Source organism: Pituophis catenifer, unplaced genomic scaffold (genome assembly GCF_029215685.1).
Source record: "Pituophis catenifer annectens isolate HBS135680 unplaced genomic scaffold, rPitCat1.0.hap2 SCAF_2, whole genome shotgun sequence".
Lineage (NCBI taxonomy): Eukaryota > Metazoa > Chordata > Lepidosauria > Squamata > Colubridae > Pituophis > Pituophis catenifer.
In genome coordinates this window covers 142,314,757-142,332,161 of record NW_027256882.1, presented here as the reverse complement: position 1 = coordinate 142,332,161, position 17,405 = coordinate 142,314,757, and the positions used below count along the sequence as shown (strand labels likewise).

At 42.4% G+C, this 17,405-nt stretch overlaps 1 protein-coding gene across 1 annotated transcript; it reads left to right on the top strand.

Moving 5' to 3' along the window:
* The first annotated feature begins 411 nt into the window (after positions 1–411).
* Positions 412–17,312, top strand: COG1 (component of oligomeric golgi complex 1). Its single transcript, XM_070937708.1, has 14 exons — positions 412–741; positions 1,656–1,900; positions 2,893–3,074; positions 3,687–3,857; positions 3,962–4,112; positions 4,807–5,017; positions 5,447–6,235; positions 10,303–10,449; positions 11,206–11,367; positions 12,560–12,687; positions 13,400–13,508; positions 15,618–15,727; positions 15,831–15,909; positions 17,147–17,312. Exons 1-14 carry the CDS (start codon positions 412–414, stop codon positions 17,285–17,287), a joined length of 2,955 nt encoding a protein of 984 aa, XP_070793809.1. The 3' UTR covers positions 17,288–17,312.
* Positions 17,313–17,405: the final 93 nt, after the last annotated feature.

Genomic DNA, 17,405 nt, shown 5'->3' with positions numbered 1-17,405 from the left:
TAACACTAAGTGTTGGGACACCACGTAGATCATTCCAATGTTCCAACTACATGCCCCATGGTTCCCCATCCCCGCCTGATGGGAAATTCTGGATGTTGTACTCCAACACTTCGAAGATCGTCAGTTTAACAAAGCCTCAAGAGTGGAACATGACAAGGTTCCAATGAAGAGGAGAGAAGCAGATCGCCCTGGATCCCAACTTCGCTCCGTGGGAGGGCGCCAGGAAGCCGCCCCTTTCCTTCGCCCGGGACAAAAATGGCGTCCACAAGGGGGAGGCGCTTCTTCTTTTCCTAAGCAGCCAGTCCGCTGCCCTTCTCAAAGATGGTGGACGAGTGACACGTCAAAGGGCCGACGAGGTGGCCGGTTCCGGGTGACAGGCGGCGGGGGGTGGGTGGGTGAGAAGCAGCCGCGATGGCGACCACGGCCGCTGAGGCGGCAGCGCTGGACGCCCTGAAGCGAGGCGGGTCATCGGCAGTCGAGTCCCTCTTCGAAAAGCACACGACGGCCGAGCTGAGAGGCGTGGAGCGGCAGCTGCGCGCGGGCATTGAGGGGAAGCGCGAGGAGCTGAGGCAGATGGTCGGGGAGAGGTACCGGGACCTCATCGAGGCGGCCGACACCATAGCCGAGATGCGCGTCAGCGCCGAGCATCTGCTCGAAGCCGTGCGGGGGCTTCAGCAGCGACGGGCGCGCGGACGGGCCGCCGGACTTGCGGCGACCAGCCAGCGCGAGGCACGGCGCGAGGTGGGCGCTTTGTTGAGGGGCGGGGCTGGGGAAGGCTGCAGCCTGGGGTCCCGGGCGGGCGGGCGCGTGGAGGGACCGCGCGACAAACTTTGCCTTGCCCTCTGTATCCAAGACTGGGGTGGTGGGTGGGTGCAGGGAGGGAGGGAGAGAGCTTTACCTGTTGAATTGCTTCCCTCTCGCCGTTTTCTGTAAAGTACGGGACGTTAAAGTTAAAGGAACTCCTAAAGTTAAAGGAAAGTGTGAGAGTAAAGGTGGAGGGTGATAAAAGGGAGAAAGGGAGAAAGGAGAGAGGATTTGGAAGCAAAGGGTAATCCTTTGTGGTTCTAAGAAGAGACTTGGCTCACGGGGAGAGAAAAGGATACTTTTCGCTTTTTTTTGCAGCTGTCTACCGTGGCTTCCTTTCTTTTAGAATATTATTTTGAAAGTTAGGGTAAAATGCTTGTCTGGGTAAAATGCTCGTGGCTTTGGTGTTTTGAGAATGGGTGCGACTCAGGTGAGCTATGAGATACCATAAAACCGCATGCATGCTTCAAAAGTTTGCTCTTGGCACTCATAGCACATCTCACGTTTATTGAGGAAAAGCAGAGACAACATTTATTGAAGAAAAGTACAGAGGTCATATTGGTCCTCCCAAATGAATTTCAAGGCAGGGGCCAATAGGATGCTCATGGTGTGTCCCAAAGGTGCTTTTTTTTTCCCAAGAGGCAACTGGATTTTCTGGTTTTTATTTGAAGACATTTCGCTTCGCATCCAAGAAGTTTCTTCAGCTCTGAAGAAGCGTCTTGGATGAGAAGCGAAACATCTTCAAAGGAAAACCAGAAAGTCCAGTTGCCTCTTGAAAAAAGCACCTTTGGGACAACCATGACCTGAATGACTGAGAATCTCCATAGATGTTCATTTGTGTTTCTGTCTAGGCAACATGCCAGTCCCAGGAGAAGTTCTACTGCTTGGCAGCGCAAATTCAGCTTCTCTTGCAGATTCCAGAGAAAATCTGGAGTGCTATGGAATCTTCTCAGTATTTATCTGCCACTCGTCTCTACCTGTTATGCTGCCACCTCCGTGGCCTTCTGCAGTTGGATTCTTCGGGTACTCACTACAGCCCAATACTGGCATGTTTTCCTATTCTTGCGCGACAAGTAGCAGCAGCTAGCCATTTCCGGTAAGCAGCTTGAGATACTTTTTCCAAGCCTCGGTTGTTTAATGTGCTTTATTGCTGGGATGCTTTCTTTTGAAAAAGAAAATGTGGTTTCCTGTCTTAGGAATTCAGATACTGAAATAGTATCAGAAATAGCAAAAGGTGCATCTTAATTATCAGTAAGGATCCTAAATAAGAAGTGTCAATAAACTGTCCTAGACAGCTACTTTTAATTATATTACTCTTTTATATAAAAGCTTTTTTGTAATATATAGTACAGCTATATATTAAAACGCCCCCTGGTGTTTGACTTCATAACAGCAAAATCAGCAATAACTTCCTGACATATGCATTATTTTATTTCATGTATTTAATAAAACAGCCCTTGTCTGCTTTGGTTTTTGCTCCATTGCACTCTTCTTTGGAACTGTTTAAGTCAAACTTGAATGTTTTTTATACATACGGACCTTCAGCTCCCAGAATTTTCCAGCCCCGGTGGCTGTAATTCTGAGAACTGAAGTCTGTACTCTGATGGCACTAAAGACTATCAGAATAGTCAGTGATCAGTCCGGCAGATTTTATTCCATTTGATTGTTACTTTTGCTTTCAAAATAAAATATTTAATAAATCTGAGTTTTTAATGTAAAGTTCGTATGGCTTTAGATATCCATTTTTACGTTTATGATACATGCTTTTACCATGTTTTCCCAAAAATAAGACCTCCCCTGAAAATAAACCCTCCCTGAAAATATTTAAATGCATGCGCAGCCAGTCCCCGCCATTTCCTCTGGTTAGGGTTAGGGAGACAGAGCTGGAAATCAGGTAAGACGGCAAGAGGAGTCCCATCTTGCACCATGCGCCCCAAAATAATAAGACCTCCCCGAAAATAAGGCCAAGCACTTATTTCAGGGTTCACAAAAATATAAGACAGGGTTTTATTTTTGGGAAAACACGGTAATTGTTTAAATTTCTATTGAATATTATAAATCTCCTAACATTTTGTATGTCTCTTTTAGGTCAACTATCTTGCAGGAGAGCAAATCACTTCTAAAATGCCGGACTGTTTCAGATCATGCAGTAGCAGAAGCTCTGTGCTCAGCTATGCTTCTTGAAGATAGTTCACCACGCCAGGCTCTTGCAGATTTCCTGCTGGCCAGAAAATCTGCAATTCAGCAACTTCTGAATCAGCCTCATCATGGTTGGTACACATGTAGTGCTAACATTAGCTACTCTGATTTGAACCTGCAGCTTCCATGTATCCATTAATCTGGTCTTTGTGGATCTTTGCAGGTTCCTTCCCATGCTGAATAAATTGTAAAGAAGTTCATTAGTATTAGAGACGAAAGTTAAAATAGTGGCAGCTACTTTTTCCTTGAAAAAGTCTCCAGCTTTTTCAGGGAGTATTGTGGGTTGATTATTTTTTGCTCCCATATTAAGGCATTTATATTTCTAAAATAAGATTAGGGTTACTGTATAATGGCTAGAAATTATAACCAAATGAATTCAACCTAGGCCACTAGTTCCTCAAAATCAATAAAGTTTCAGTTATATTTTTCTAGAAGATGTTGCTGATCACTTAGCATTGTTTTCCCTTCATCTTTTTAGAATTTTAAGAGTATGGAAGTTAATAATCAAATGACTTCTTTCTTCTAATTGGTTGATGGTGTTTAGGAAAAAAAGTTATTGTCCATGAATACACTTATTTCTTGTTATTATACACTTTTTCCTTGAAGCAGATGTTTTTGGTTGGATATGTATATACAGCTACTATTATACTTTTTTGTTTGTTTATTTGTTCATTTTAAATCAGATGCAGGCATCAAAGCACAAATTTGCTCCTTGGTGGAGCTTCTAGTCACAACCCTGTATCAAGCCCACGCCCTCTTTTATAACCTGCCAGAGGGAACACCCTCAGATCCATCTCTTCCTTGTGGCTTGCTTTTCTTGACTTTGGAGACCATCACCAGCCAGCATTCAGCAGGTGAGTAAGATCATATACCATTGAATATTGCTTTGTCTCTTAAGCATCCAGTTTAATCATTAGTGATCTGATCTCTCTTTTTGCTGCAATTTTCTTTGGGAAAGGGCTCAGCATGTTGAAGGAAGAAACCAAGTTGAGTACTTCTTTCAAATACTTGCCACCATCTGTCACAGAATTCCAGCCAACACTCAGAACTTTGGCACACCCCATAAGCCAGGATTGCCTTAGAGATACACTTCAGAAATGGATCAGCATGTGAGTCTGTAAGGAACATACCTTGTTGGAGATATTTGGTATTGTGTCCTTCTTGGCAAATATATTGAATAGCCTCTTTGTAGGAATAAAATTGTAGTTAATGAAGATTGTTGTAGTTGACAAAAACAAGAGAGCCTTGAATCTTGAAAGATGGAGAATTAAGCTGATAACAGCAAAACTTTGTTCAGCATTACAAGCATTATCTTGATACTATGTTGATACTTATTCCAGCTCTGAGATGGTAATCCAGATTTGGTTTGAGTTTTTACTCATCACTTTTTTTAAAAAAATTAAGTCTCCATCCTGCTTAGTATATAGTTCAACAACTGTAAAAGTTGTTAGTCTATATTTCTAAATTCCTTTTTTCCAAATGTTCTCAGAAAACAGGTAAAAGGCTATTTTGAATTCTTCAGGCTTTTCATAAATCATTACCTGTTCTTTTAGAATTTCAGGAGGACTTGTATATTTTCAAGGTTCTAGTCTTCTATTAACCTAGCCTATTTTGCCTTGGATGTTCTGATTATCAGCACCATTTTCTTGTTGCATTGATTCATAATTATGTGTAATGGGTCCTTGCTGTAACCTATACAATAAAAATAACAGTTTGTACAAGCTTGTAAGTAGCCCTCAATAGAGCTATGAACTGTAATAGGAGTAAGGAAACTGCTTACTTACTCTCTAGAATTCTTTTCAGGTGCAATGAAGACATTAAATCTGGGATCACAGACTTACTAGTATATGTGAAGAGCCTTAAAGGCTTGGCCAGGATCCGTGATGCCGTATGGGAGCTGCTTACCAGTGAATCTATGAGTCAGAACTGGGAGACGGTATGTCATCGGCTTCTTGATAAGCCCATCTCTTTCTGGGAAGATCTGTTACACCAACTTTTTTTGGACAGGTTACAGGTAAGATCTTAGCAAAATTTAGTTAAGAAATGGCTAGCAGATGCTGATAAAATAACATAAAACATAATGAAGCAATCTTTATTGCTTTGTTGCTCTGGATATCCTGTTCTTTTTTCCCTTCCCTAAATGACTCTGGGTCTGTTTCTTCCACGTTATGGTATGTCTGAATACCTCATTTACTTTCTGACAGCTTCTTGGCTGCCAGTTTTGAAGCAAAAAAACATTCTGTCTTTTCAACTTGATCCTTTGGTTCCTGTTTTGAATATAAGAATGGAAAGGACCTTAGTGGGGTAAGAAAAGGGCAGCTTCCAGGATTCCCGTATGTCAAATATTAGCTTGGTCCTATATTTTCCACAGCCTCCTAAAATCATCTGTGTGCTCATGATTGGTACTGACCATTTGTCTCCCTGCAATGTTTTCTTTTCCAAGACTCTGACAAAGGAAGGCTTTGATGACATCTCCAACAGCTCTGGAGAGCTGCTTCTTCTGACTCTGCAGGAACTTGAAGCAAAGTTTGACTCTTCTAACCACAGCAAGCATATCGTATTTGAATGTAACATGGCCTCTTTCCTATGGTCAGAGAATCCTAATGACTTGCCACCCGATGCTGCCTGGATCAGTGTGGCAAACCGCAGCCAGTTCACTAAGAGTGGATTGTCTATGAAGGCGCAGGCCTACAGTCCCAGCATCCAGAACTTCTGCAGTGCACTAGATTCCAAGCTGAAGGCCAGGTTGGAAGACCTGCTGTCTTACTTGCCTTCCAGCTCATCATCATCTGAAGATCCGTTGTACGGACGCTCCAAGAACTCTGCTTTTGACAGATTTGGTGACGCGAGCATAGTTGAAGAGCTGTTGCGCAGCCACTGCATTCGTTGTTTGGATGATTTGCTGGGCTGTGTTAGGGAAAAGTTGCACCGTGCTCAGGAGGTGCTCCAAGGGTGCACAGACAGCTTGCATAACCCCCAAATCAACACCATTTTGTTTATGGCACGGCTTTGCCGGTCGTTAGGGGAAATGTGTCCACACTTGAAGCAATGCATTCTGGGAAAATCAGGGTGCCCAGAAAACATGACAAGGGAGCTCTGGTCTTTGAAGAAGACGGGGAAAGGTAGAACCGAAGAAATGAATCCTGTACAGGCTAAATGGCAAGGATTAAAAGAACAACTATTGCAAGATAGCCTGTCTGCTTATCGGATATGGAACACTGCTGCTGCTAAAGTGAGTGACTTTTGGGGGGAAGGGGGCAAGGAAGTGTCCGCTGCCTATTTTGGCTGATGACTAAAACAAGCTATAATTTAATTTGCTTAACATAGAAGTGCAAAGGGTTTGGGGGCTATTGTTTTTGGCTGAAATAGAACAGGCGCCTATAAAATAAGAAAATGCTTGGGAATACAGGTAGCCCTCGATTTAACAACCACAATTGAGCCCAAAATTTCTGTTGCTAAGTGAGACATTTATTGAGTGAGTTTTCTCCCATTTTAAGAGCCTTCATATTTGATTGCTACAACTGAAGCTGCTACTTTAAATGTGAGTCATTCATGAAGCATGAAAAAATATTTCAAGATCAATATACTCCTAAAGTTGTTGGAGAGCAAGCATCACGGTTGGAAGGAGGGCTCAGGTGGGAAATTAATCTAGAATCATTATGTAAACGTAAGAGGCAAAGTCTGACCACACACACACATACACATATACACACATACGTTTGAGCCTTATCTAGTCTCAAAGCTACCAGTCTGGGAGATTCCTGTGAAATAGGCATAGAACAATAAAGTAGTTCCTTTGAATTCTACAAATGAGGGTCTGATTATTGACATCTGATGTAAGTGCACAGATGAGGGATTTTCTCTCTTGCAATAGAAGTTAACTGGCACAGTTAACGGGGGATTATAAATGCTTCGCTGGGTGAGGGTGACTTCCCCGCCGCCTTGAAAGAGGCAGTGGTGAGGCCTCTCCTCAAGAAGCCTTCCCTGGACCCGGCAATGTTGGTTAATTATCGTCCGGTCTCCAACCTTTGTTTTGTGGCGAAGGTTGTCGAGAGTGTGGTTGCGCAACAGCTTCCCCAGCACCTGGATGAGACGACGTATCTGGATCCGTTCCAGTTGGGTTTCAGGCCCGGGTACAGCACGGAAACGGCATTGGTCGCGTTGGTTGATGATCTCTGGAGGGCTCGGGACAGGGGGTGCTCCTCTGTCCTGGTCCTGTTAGACCTCTCAGCAGCTTTTGATACCATCGACCATGGTATCATGCTGCACCGGTTGGAAGAGTTGGGGTGGGAGGCACTGTACTACGGTGGTTCTCCTCCTTTCTCTTCGGCCGGTTGCAGTCTGTGTTGGCAGGGGGGCAGAGGTCGACCCCGAGGCCCCTCATATGTGGGGTGCCACAAGGGTCGGTCCTCTCGCCCTTTTTGTTCAACATTTATGTAAAGCTGCTGGGCGAGATCATCCGTGGTTTCGGGGTGAAGTACCACCAGTACGCTGATGACACCCAGCTGTACATCTCCACCCTGGACCACCCCAACAATGCCCTTGAAGTGATGTCTCGGTGTCTGGAGGCCGTACGGATCTGGATGGGGAGGAACAGGCTCAGGCTCAACCCATCCAAGACCGAGTGGCTGTGGTTTCCGACGTCCCGGTATAGTCAGTTGACGCCATCGCTGACTATTGGGGGTGAATCGCTGGCCCCCACGGAGAGGGTTCGCAACTTGGGCATCCTCCTGGATTCACGGCTGTCTTTAGAAGAGCACTTGACAGCCGTGACCGGGAGGATCTTTCATCAGGTTCGCCTGATTCGCCAGTTGCGTCCCTTTCTGGATCGGGACTCCCTACAGTCACTCATGCCCTCGTCACCTCCCGCCTGGACTATTGTAACGCTCTCTACATGGGGCTCCCCTTGAGGAGCACCCAGAGGCTCCAACTGGTGCAGAGTGCGGCCACGCGGGTGGTTATGGGAGCAACATGGCGCTCCCATGTGACACCTCTCCTGCACGAGCTGCACTGGCTCCCGGTGGTCTTCCGGGTGCGCTTCAAGGTTTTGGTTACCACCTTTAGAGCGCTCCATGGCTTAGGACCTGGGTACTTACGGAACCGCCTACTACCACAAACAGCCTCCCACCGGCCGGTACGCTCTCATAGAAAGGGGCTCCTCCAGGTGCCGTCAGCCAAACAATGTCGACTGGCAGCCCCTAGGGGGAGAGCCTTCTCTGTGGGGGCACCTACTATCTGGAACGAGCTCCCCCGGAGATACGGAGGATCCCGGATCTGCGCACTTTCCACCGTGGTTTGAAGACACTTCTATTCCAGCAGGCAGTCCTGGCCTAATTTTCTCCCCTTCTTTTAAATTTTTAAATTAAAATTTTAATTTGTTTTAAATTTTTGGGAATTTTAATTGTCTCGGGCAAAAATTATTTAATTTGGTTTTAATTATGTTTTTTAACTTTTGTATTCATGTGTTTTATTTTGTGCCTGTTCACCGCCCTGAGTCCTTCGGGAGAAGGGCGGTATACAAATTTAATAAAATGAAAAAAAAAAAAATGAAAAAAAGTGAATCTGGTTTCCCCATTGACTTTGCTTGTCAGAAGGCTGCAAAAGGTGATCACATGATCTTGGGATACAGCAACGGTCATAAATATGAACCAGTCGCCAACCTTCTGAATTTTGATCCCATGATCATGGGGATGCTGCAAAGGTCAACTGTGAAAAGCAGTCATAAATCACATTTATTAGTGCTGTGTAACTATGAATGGTCACTAAATGAACTGTTGTAAGTGGAGGGCTACCTGTGCATCTATGAAAGAAAACCTTTACTGCTATAGAAGAGAGCGAAACAACTTTGCACTTTCAACCTACAGCTAGTCCTCAAATTACAACAGTTCATTTAGTGACCTTTCGAAGTTACGATGACACTGAAAAAAGTGACTTATGATTTGTTTTTCGCACAACCGTTGCAGCATCCCATGGTCACATGATCAAAATTCAGATGCTTGGCAAGTGACTCATATTTATGACGGTTGCAATATTCCGAAGTCAAGTAATTCCCTTTTGGGAACCTTCTGACAAGTGAAGTCAATGGGGAAGCCAGATTCACTTAACAACTGTATTACTAACTTAACTGCAGTGATTCACTTAACAACTATGTCAAGAAAGGTCATAAAATGAAATAAAACTCACTCAACAACTGTGTCGCTTAGCAACAAATTTTGGGCTCAATTATGTTGTAAGTCGAGAACTACCTGTACCTCAGAGTCCAAATCAACCACACAGCCAACTAGAGACAGCACCACCCCTCAACCAACCCGTGCAACTCCGCCCCCACCAACAGTTCACCTCCCAGTGACCCTGACCTGGTGTAACCTCCCCATCACTAGACTCACTGATGACTCACACCTGACCCATCACAAGATCCTCACTTGACACACTCACATCTGAAGCCCTTATAAATGGAAGAATACTGACACTGACATCCCCTAAACTCTGCTGAAGATGTTATACCTAGCTTGTTAACGAAATGTTTGGAAATCAACCCACAAGCTCGGAGAATGAACTTTCACTCTTATATACACCTGAGCTACAGATATTCGCCACTATCGCAAACTACCTGTATTGCTCTTCCATAGAGAGCAAATATGCTGACATTGCAAAATAGGAGAGGCAAGCTGATTATGCTTATGCATCCCTGTTTAGTTGCCTCCCAACACACTAAAGCTCAACAAATTGAGCCACAGGATCATTAACTCAGCACATCTATTTTTTAATGGAAGAAATTAAAATAGAAGCGGACAGCTTGAGATCCCAGAGATGCTTACTGCATCAAAAAACCTTCACCTCCAAAACTTGTTACCAAATTACAGTGTTTAAGAGGAGGTGATAATTAAGTGATTCTTTTTAAAGAAACACACACTGAAATGAAACCAAAATTAGTTTTGTCTCATCCCTACCCACTAGTCCTAGAAATGTAATCCTTCCTATGCATCCCAGGAATAATTTTGCTGGTTCTAAAGAAAATATTTTGAAATTAGTAGGCTGGGCACTGATGGTAGATAGAAAATGTCTACTTTCAAGCATTTCAAAGCTGAAATACTTCTGTTACAGTTATGCATTGAAATTTAATGGATTTATGAAACGGAGTTGTCTGTGCAACTGTCCTGCTATTTACCATTAATGTGCCACATGACACCTCTAATAAATTGGAACTTTGAGGAACCTCAGACCTCAGAGTTTTATTATGTTAGGGTTCCAAGGAACACCCTCAACGAAATAAATTGTTTGCTTGTGAATGAATCCTAGGTCCTTGTCCAGAACTTCACTCAATCCTTGCTGAAAGAGGAAGCTGAAGCCATTCTGGCAACAGCCACCAACTGGGAGGAGAGTGAAATTGAAGAAGAGACAGAAAGTGGAAGCAGCATAAAATCTAAGATACGGCTCCCTGTCCAGGTAAGAAATGATGCCCTATTTTTATTTTTACATATTTATGTAAGGTGCTTTGGATGATATTCCTCAATAAATAAATGAACAAATATAGTGTTTTTGACTAATTGTTTGAGTTCTCTTTATCTAGTTTTAGGATATGTGGAGAACAGATCATATTTTAGGACATATTTATGAGAAATATTGAGAACATTCAAACAAGTTCACAAACTTTTAAGTACCATGTCTGTGTATGTATCCGTCTATTTAACAGTTTATATATAACTATACACTAATAACAAGAGCAGTGTCATGAATGAGGATCATTCTATATTAAAAGTTATGAATTTACATATAAGAAGTGAACTGATATCCGGAATTAACCAGTGGCCCAGTAGCAGAGCTGAATTTGAGTCCAGCTTTGCCTCCAATCTTCCTTGAAATTGGGAATTTCATAAAAATGCAATAATGGTCCATAGATTTTCTTAAATATCCTTTTAAAAAGCTTTGGTGACAACTCTTCTGAAAACACTAAAGAACAATTAATTGGCCCAGTTGTTAGTCTGAACTTTGAGAGGAGTGAAAGCCAAAAAATTTCAAATTGTAAATCACCCTCTTATCTGAGTATTGCCATCAAATACGATTTAGACCAGAGGTGTCCAGTCTTGGCAACTTTAAGACTTCTGAACTTCACCTCCCAGAGTTTCCCAGCCAGCATGGTTGGAATTCAAGCTTACTGGACAATTTATGTGCCGGTACAACAGCATTCCACTCTCTTTACAGCCATCTTGGTGTGTCCAGTCCTTCCTCTTCAGCTTGTGTCAAGAAATAAATCGAGTTGGAGGCCACACTCTTCCCAAGGTTATCTTGCAAGAACTGCTCAAGACATGCATGACTGAAATACTAGCTGGCTATGAAAAATTATCAGAAGGGAAACGGGAGAAGGTATGTTCCTGGGGCTTGTGGTTGGTGGGACATGAAATTTAAAAATAAGGGATTCTTCCCCCTGTGATCTGCAGTGTTCTGAGGCACAATGCACCATTATTGGCTCAGCATTGTGGCACTTAAGAGAAAAATGAATATACAAGGTTTTTTTTAAAAAAATCATAAGATTAGCCTAATAAGATTGCTATGAATTACTGTGATTATTGAACTATTCATTTAGATTGAATAGATATACTTGATAGCTCATTCTAAAAGTTAAAATAAATTATCTGCAATGTAAAAAAGACTAGACTGAATGCAACCCTGGTTACAATAGCAATCTAAATATTGTTCTGTGAAAATGACTGCTGATAATTTTATAGCCAATATTACTGACATAAGTATTTCCATATTTTGCTATTAGACATATTAATCAGTGTAGCATGAGAGCTATAGAGGACTAGCTGCTGAATCTATTCAGATTTGACTATTAGAGCAGGGGTCCCCAGGCTGTGGACAATGGCCCACTACCGAGCCGTGGCCTATTCACAATCCTACTCGCACAAGCGCCGGGTATTGGTGCTCGCAGCCTCACTTGTGCGACTGGTGGTGCCTACCCCACTCGTGCACCCACTGCTCACACAAATGAAGCTGTGCATGCATGCGTACCTGCCCCTTGCACAAAATCACTCCCTCTTCTACCCCCTCCCTCCCACACCGGGCCGCCAACCTGGAAAGATTGGGGAATGCTGCATTAGAGCACTTTAGCTGCAGAGTGCAATCAGGAGATGCATCAGTTCTGGTAGATGATTGGTGTGAATGTTGATAGAACATTCCGCTTTCAGACATGTGAAAAGACCTTTGTTCCAGTGGTGGGTTTCAAATTTTTTTACTACCGGTTCTGTGGGTGTGGCTTGGTGGGCGTGGCATGGCTTGGTGGGCATGGCATGGGAAGAATACTGCAAAATCCCCATTCCCACCCCACTCCAGGGGAAGGTTACTGCAAAATCCCCATTTCCTCCCAATCAGGTGGGACTTGGGAGGCAGAGAATAGATAGGGGCGGGGCCAGTCAATTTTTACTACCGGTTCCCCAAACTACTCAAAATTTCCGCTACTGGTTCTCCAGAACTGGTCAAAACCTCTCTGCAACCCATCTCTGCTTTGTTCAATGAGTGTATAGACATTTCTGATATTCAATTTTTTCTGATACAGAAAGAAGGAAAGCTACCAATTACTCAGAACAGGGCTTTGCAACTACTGTATGATCTTCGTTATCTGAATATAGTCCTGACAACTAAAAATGAAGATATGAAAAGCAGCAGAAACAAGCATGATGCCAGTTAAGTATACTATAAAGTATTATGTGTATAAATTTACTGTCTTATTTTTATGCATTTAAGAATGTTGCTATATCCATTTTACTTTGAGACATAATATTTTGCAATATGTTCATACACAACATAGGTTTCAAGTAGTGCTACAATAATCTAAAATCTGTTGGACTAGAAACAGAACCTTTTTAAAAAGAGCATTTATTGTTTTTATCTACATAGTCTGTAATTTTGCAGGTAGTCAACATTCAGGAACTGATTATCATATCTTCCTGATTTATGACAGCCTGAACCGGAATTTCAGGAAATTAATTTGGCTGAAATTTGACCAAGTAAATATTTTTTTAAAAAATCAGTATGCTATAGTGTTCTAGAAAAATGGAAGGGAAAATTAATCAAGGTAATTTATTGGATGAATCTGCAACATTTTTAATATCTTTAATCTTTGGCTAATAGATGATCAGTTCAAAAGTTTTTCTGACTGCATTAAGGGAAAGAGCAGTGTTTGATTATCTTAGTTCAAGATATAATATTTGACATTCCATTTCATAAATAGTTGGAAATTGTTTAATTTCATTAAGTTTTTATACGTTGGGCTATGATGGGGTTTTCCCCCATCTGGTAAAATTAATTTATTTGCAAAGGACTGCAAAGATCATTTGCCTACCCAAGAGGAGCAGCCCTTCAACATTGTAAATGAGATTATTTTTCTTTGTTTCAGGATTGAGAAACAGATTGATGCTCTTGAGAGCTATATAGATCCTTTCGATTTGGATGTTTTTACTCCTCACTTAAATAGTAACCTTAATCATCTGGTACAACGAACCTCTGTAAGTTCAAAGGGAGAGAATGTAGATGGTTCCAAATAGATTTTATTGTCTTAGATCATATATGCCTATTTATGTTGGTTGGAAGAACATAATACTAATTTTCCAAGTGGAAATGATAATACTAATTAAACGATTACATCCATAAACTGTGCAATGCACTTTGCTTTTATATACATGTAGTCCTCGACATACAACCATGATGGAGCCTGCCCGTTATGGTTGTATGTCCTGATGGTCATCTAACCAACCATTATTTGCAACATTGTTTTGTGGCAGTTGTTAAGCGAACGCCAGAGTTAAGCAGTTCCATTGCTAAGTGACTGGTCGTAAATCAAGGACTACCTATATGATTTAATAACCAAATCATATATTAAAAATGAAGAATGAGATAGTAGTACAGGTAGTCCTTGAATTACGATAGCAGTTGGGATCTGAATTTCCATCACTGAGCGATGCAGTCATAAAGTACAACAGTCAGGTGACTACATCACTTATCAAGAAGAATCCCTGCAGTTCCCATCGTCATTGTTAAGTGAGGACCATGTATCGTTAAGCAAGCCCCACATAACTTCCTGCTGGCTTCCAACAATCAAAGTTGGTGGGTAAACTGGCAGATGGTCCAAGTCCAAGGAAGCTTGCAAGCTTGCTCCTTGAGTGAGCATGAGTGTGTAAATGGCGAGAGAAAATGCACACGTGGCCAGCCACACTTCTTCACACACCTGGCAGCAGCCACCAAAACTGTCTGCTGGCCTGCTTGCAAACCTTCAGAAGACATGGCGCAAGCGTAGCAAAGTTCAAGATGTTGTATGAGATTGTGCGGGTGGCCAGCACAACAGGGCTGGGGAAGAGGGTGTCAGTGGGAGAGACTTACCCTTGTGTCCTTCCCTGCTGGCTGCCCCATTGACTTTGCTTGGGCGAAGCTGGCAGGGAAGATCACAAACCATGATCACTTTACTGCAGGATGCTGCAATTGTCGTAAATGCGTGCTGGTTGCCAAGCACTCAGATTGTGATCATGTGATTGTGGGGATGCTGGCATGGCCGGAACTTTGAGGACTGGTGGTAACCGTCACTTGTTCAGCGCCGTTGTAACTTGGAGCAGTTCTGGAACAAGTGTTGGGGCCCGCCAGCGGCCTGGCAGATTGTTGCTGATCCCGACGACAAGGCTGGTGTGGTGCTGCACTAGCAGCCTGTGCAGCCGGCGCTCGAGTCGGACAGCGAGGAGGCTGAAGAAGATGTGGTGCCAGAGGCAGGGATTCAGTCAGGGCCTTCAGAAGCTCCAGAGGCTCCTTTAAGTGAAGAGGATGAAGAGGAGGAGCCTTTTCTCAATGCACGAGCATGCAGAGCTGCCAAAAGGCAGGAGTCGTTCCTCAGGAGGAGATCTCGAGAGTAAGGCTTGGGGCTAATTGGCCATGCCCTTAGCCTATTTAAGAAAGAATGCAGCTTGTAACAAGCTGCAGGAAACAATTTTAGTTCGCTAATCATCGTGTTGGGATTTCTTTGCAACCTTGTTCTGGGCTTTCTGCCAACTCCAGTAAGACACTGACTATCTTATCTGTGGAATTCTGGCAGGCTGTTAAGAATGCTTATTAACAGCCGGCATTTGCTAAAACTGCATTATTTGAGTAAACTAAGTTTTGTTCAGAGTTTGTGTGTGCTGTGTTCTTTGGGATCCGTAGCTGGGGCAGAACAACAAGTGGTTATTAACCAAGAACTACCTATATAGGGAATGGCTTATTTTGATCATCTTTTAATTAAACAGTGCAATGACTTACAATTAGCTATATGTTCTCATTAGAAGTACTATCTTCCCTGAATAGCCATAAGCAAGGAAACCCCAAAAGGCTGAATAGATGTAGTCTGGGAAGATAATAGGCCACACACAGTATGTTGATCTTTGGAAACTCCAGCTCAAACTGGTAACACAACTGGGCGGAGAGATACTGTCACTTATTTAAGCATTGTAGGTAATAATTACAGCACATTCTTTAAGCTACATGTATTCCTCACGCTACTTTTTAAAATAACATGACTTTATAGTTGAATGGGCACTTAATAGCTAAATGTTCTTCTATTGAGGCCAGACGGTTCTCTCTTTTCTGTCGTCTAGGTCCTGTTTGGCTTATTGTCAGGAACAGAGAATCAGTACACAAGCAGAAGCAGTGCTTTAACTTCTCAAAAACTACATAACATCCTACCTCTAACTTCTAGCCAGATCAGGTAAGTGACTCAGACTTGTAAGCAATAAAAAAACATGTTCTGTAAAAACAAAGCATCTGAAAGTGGAAAGCAACTAAAACATCCCGTTTCTTCTTTTTTTAAGATTTGGACTGTTGCCTCTCAGCACATCAAGTTCTCGCAAGGCTAAACCTGTTCTGAGACATACTGAGCACGAAACTCGGGTTGGTTCCTTTGTTTCAGGGATGGGCATCTTTTTGACGCTGGTGGGTTTTTGAGAGTCAAGGTGGAGAGCTGCAATACTTGGGACTTGGGTTTAGTAGTTTTAATAATTTAGCTTTTGTTTCAAGTTGTGCTGCATCTATTTTAAGCCCAATACCGGTTGCACAATTTTCTTCCTGTGATTATGGAACCGATGCTCCCTGAAAAGAGCAGGTTCTTAATGCAGGTTAAGTTTTACTTGTTTTTCTGTGTTGCACCTTAATGTATTTTTAGAAAATGATTATACTTTTCCTTTAATAAGAGAATTGCCTCTGATAATTATTTTTTAATTCCACGTAGCTTTTTTTTAAAAAAATTGTAGATTTCTGTTACTATGGGTGCATTATAAATACATGCTTTATCACTTGTGTTACACACACACACACACACACACACACACAGAGAGAAAGAGAGAGAGAGAGAGGTGTAAATTTAATCTTTGACAATGCAACTTTTGATTGCTTTCTGCTTAATCCTGAGTCTATTTCTTTGGGCTACTTTAGTAAAACCAAGCCCATTAATTATTATTAACCAGCTGCTTGCCAGCAGTTCTTTGACTTGGACTATATAGTCGGGGAAAGCTTTTGAATGTCTGCTTAATTGTGGATGCTTTGGCAATCAGCTGCTCTATAATTATTACCAACCATACTTTTCTACTATGTCCATTCTTGCCAATAAATTAAGGAATGTAATCCTTCTGAACTTTTGGAGATTCTTGAAAAAAATGTTTTCAAAAATACTGACACTGGATTTTCTATATTAAAGGGTAGACAACATTTGGATGACCAAAGGCTGCAAAGTAGCTAAGCAAAAATTTGAGGGAGTTTGGTTTATAAACCGATGTTTTAAAAGTCCTTTCATTTGTTTTGCACCTCAGAAGGACAGAAAACTGCTGCCCATTTTTAGCATGATAAACATAGTGAGGCACTAAGTCCTGCAAAAAAGGGGGAATTTTAACATAAGGCATCAGAGCTGCAGCTGCAGACTACTTAACACCCACTGAATTTCTCCTGGCAATTTTTTTTTTTTTAACTGTATAGCACTTTCAGAGAAGGGAGATATAATTTGCTCTGGTGGCCCTGCTGGCTATTGTGAATCTGAGCTTGTGTCTGTCTTCACATAGCTTTAAAGTTCTTGCAAATAACAAAAAATGGCAAACTCTCATGGGGCTATTGACTTTTCTTTTGGTAAAATTAATAGGCTCCAACCACTGCCCTGATGAGAACGGAAGAGATGCTTCGTCCTGGGTCCCTGTTCAGGCAACTGGCAGCAGAGGAGGAGGAGGACACAGCAGCACCATCTTTGTTTAAACTTGGCTGGCTCTCAAGCATGACCAAATGATTGAATAAATGCGAACTATCATGCCCTTGGCTTTGTAATGACAAAAGAATGCGTAAGGCGTATGATTCACACCTCGTTTTAGCCCAAAGCTCATGGTTTAAATGTCTTGTACAACTAA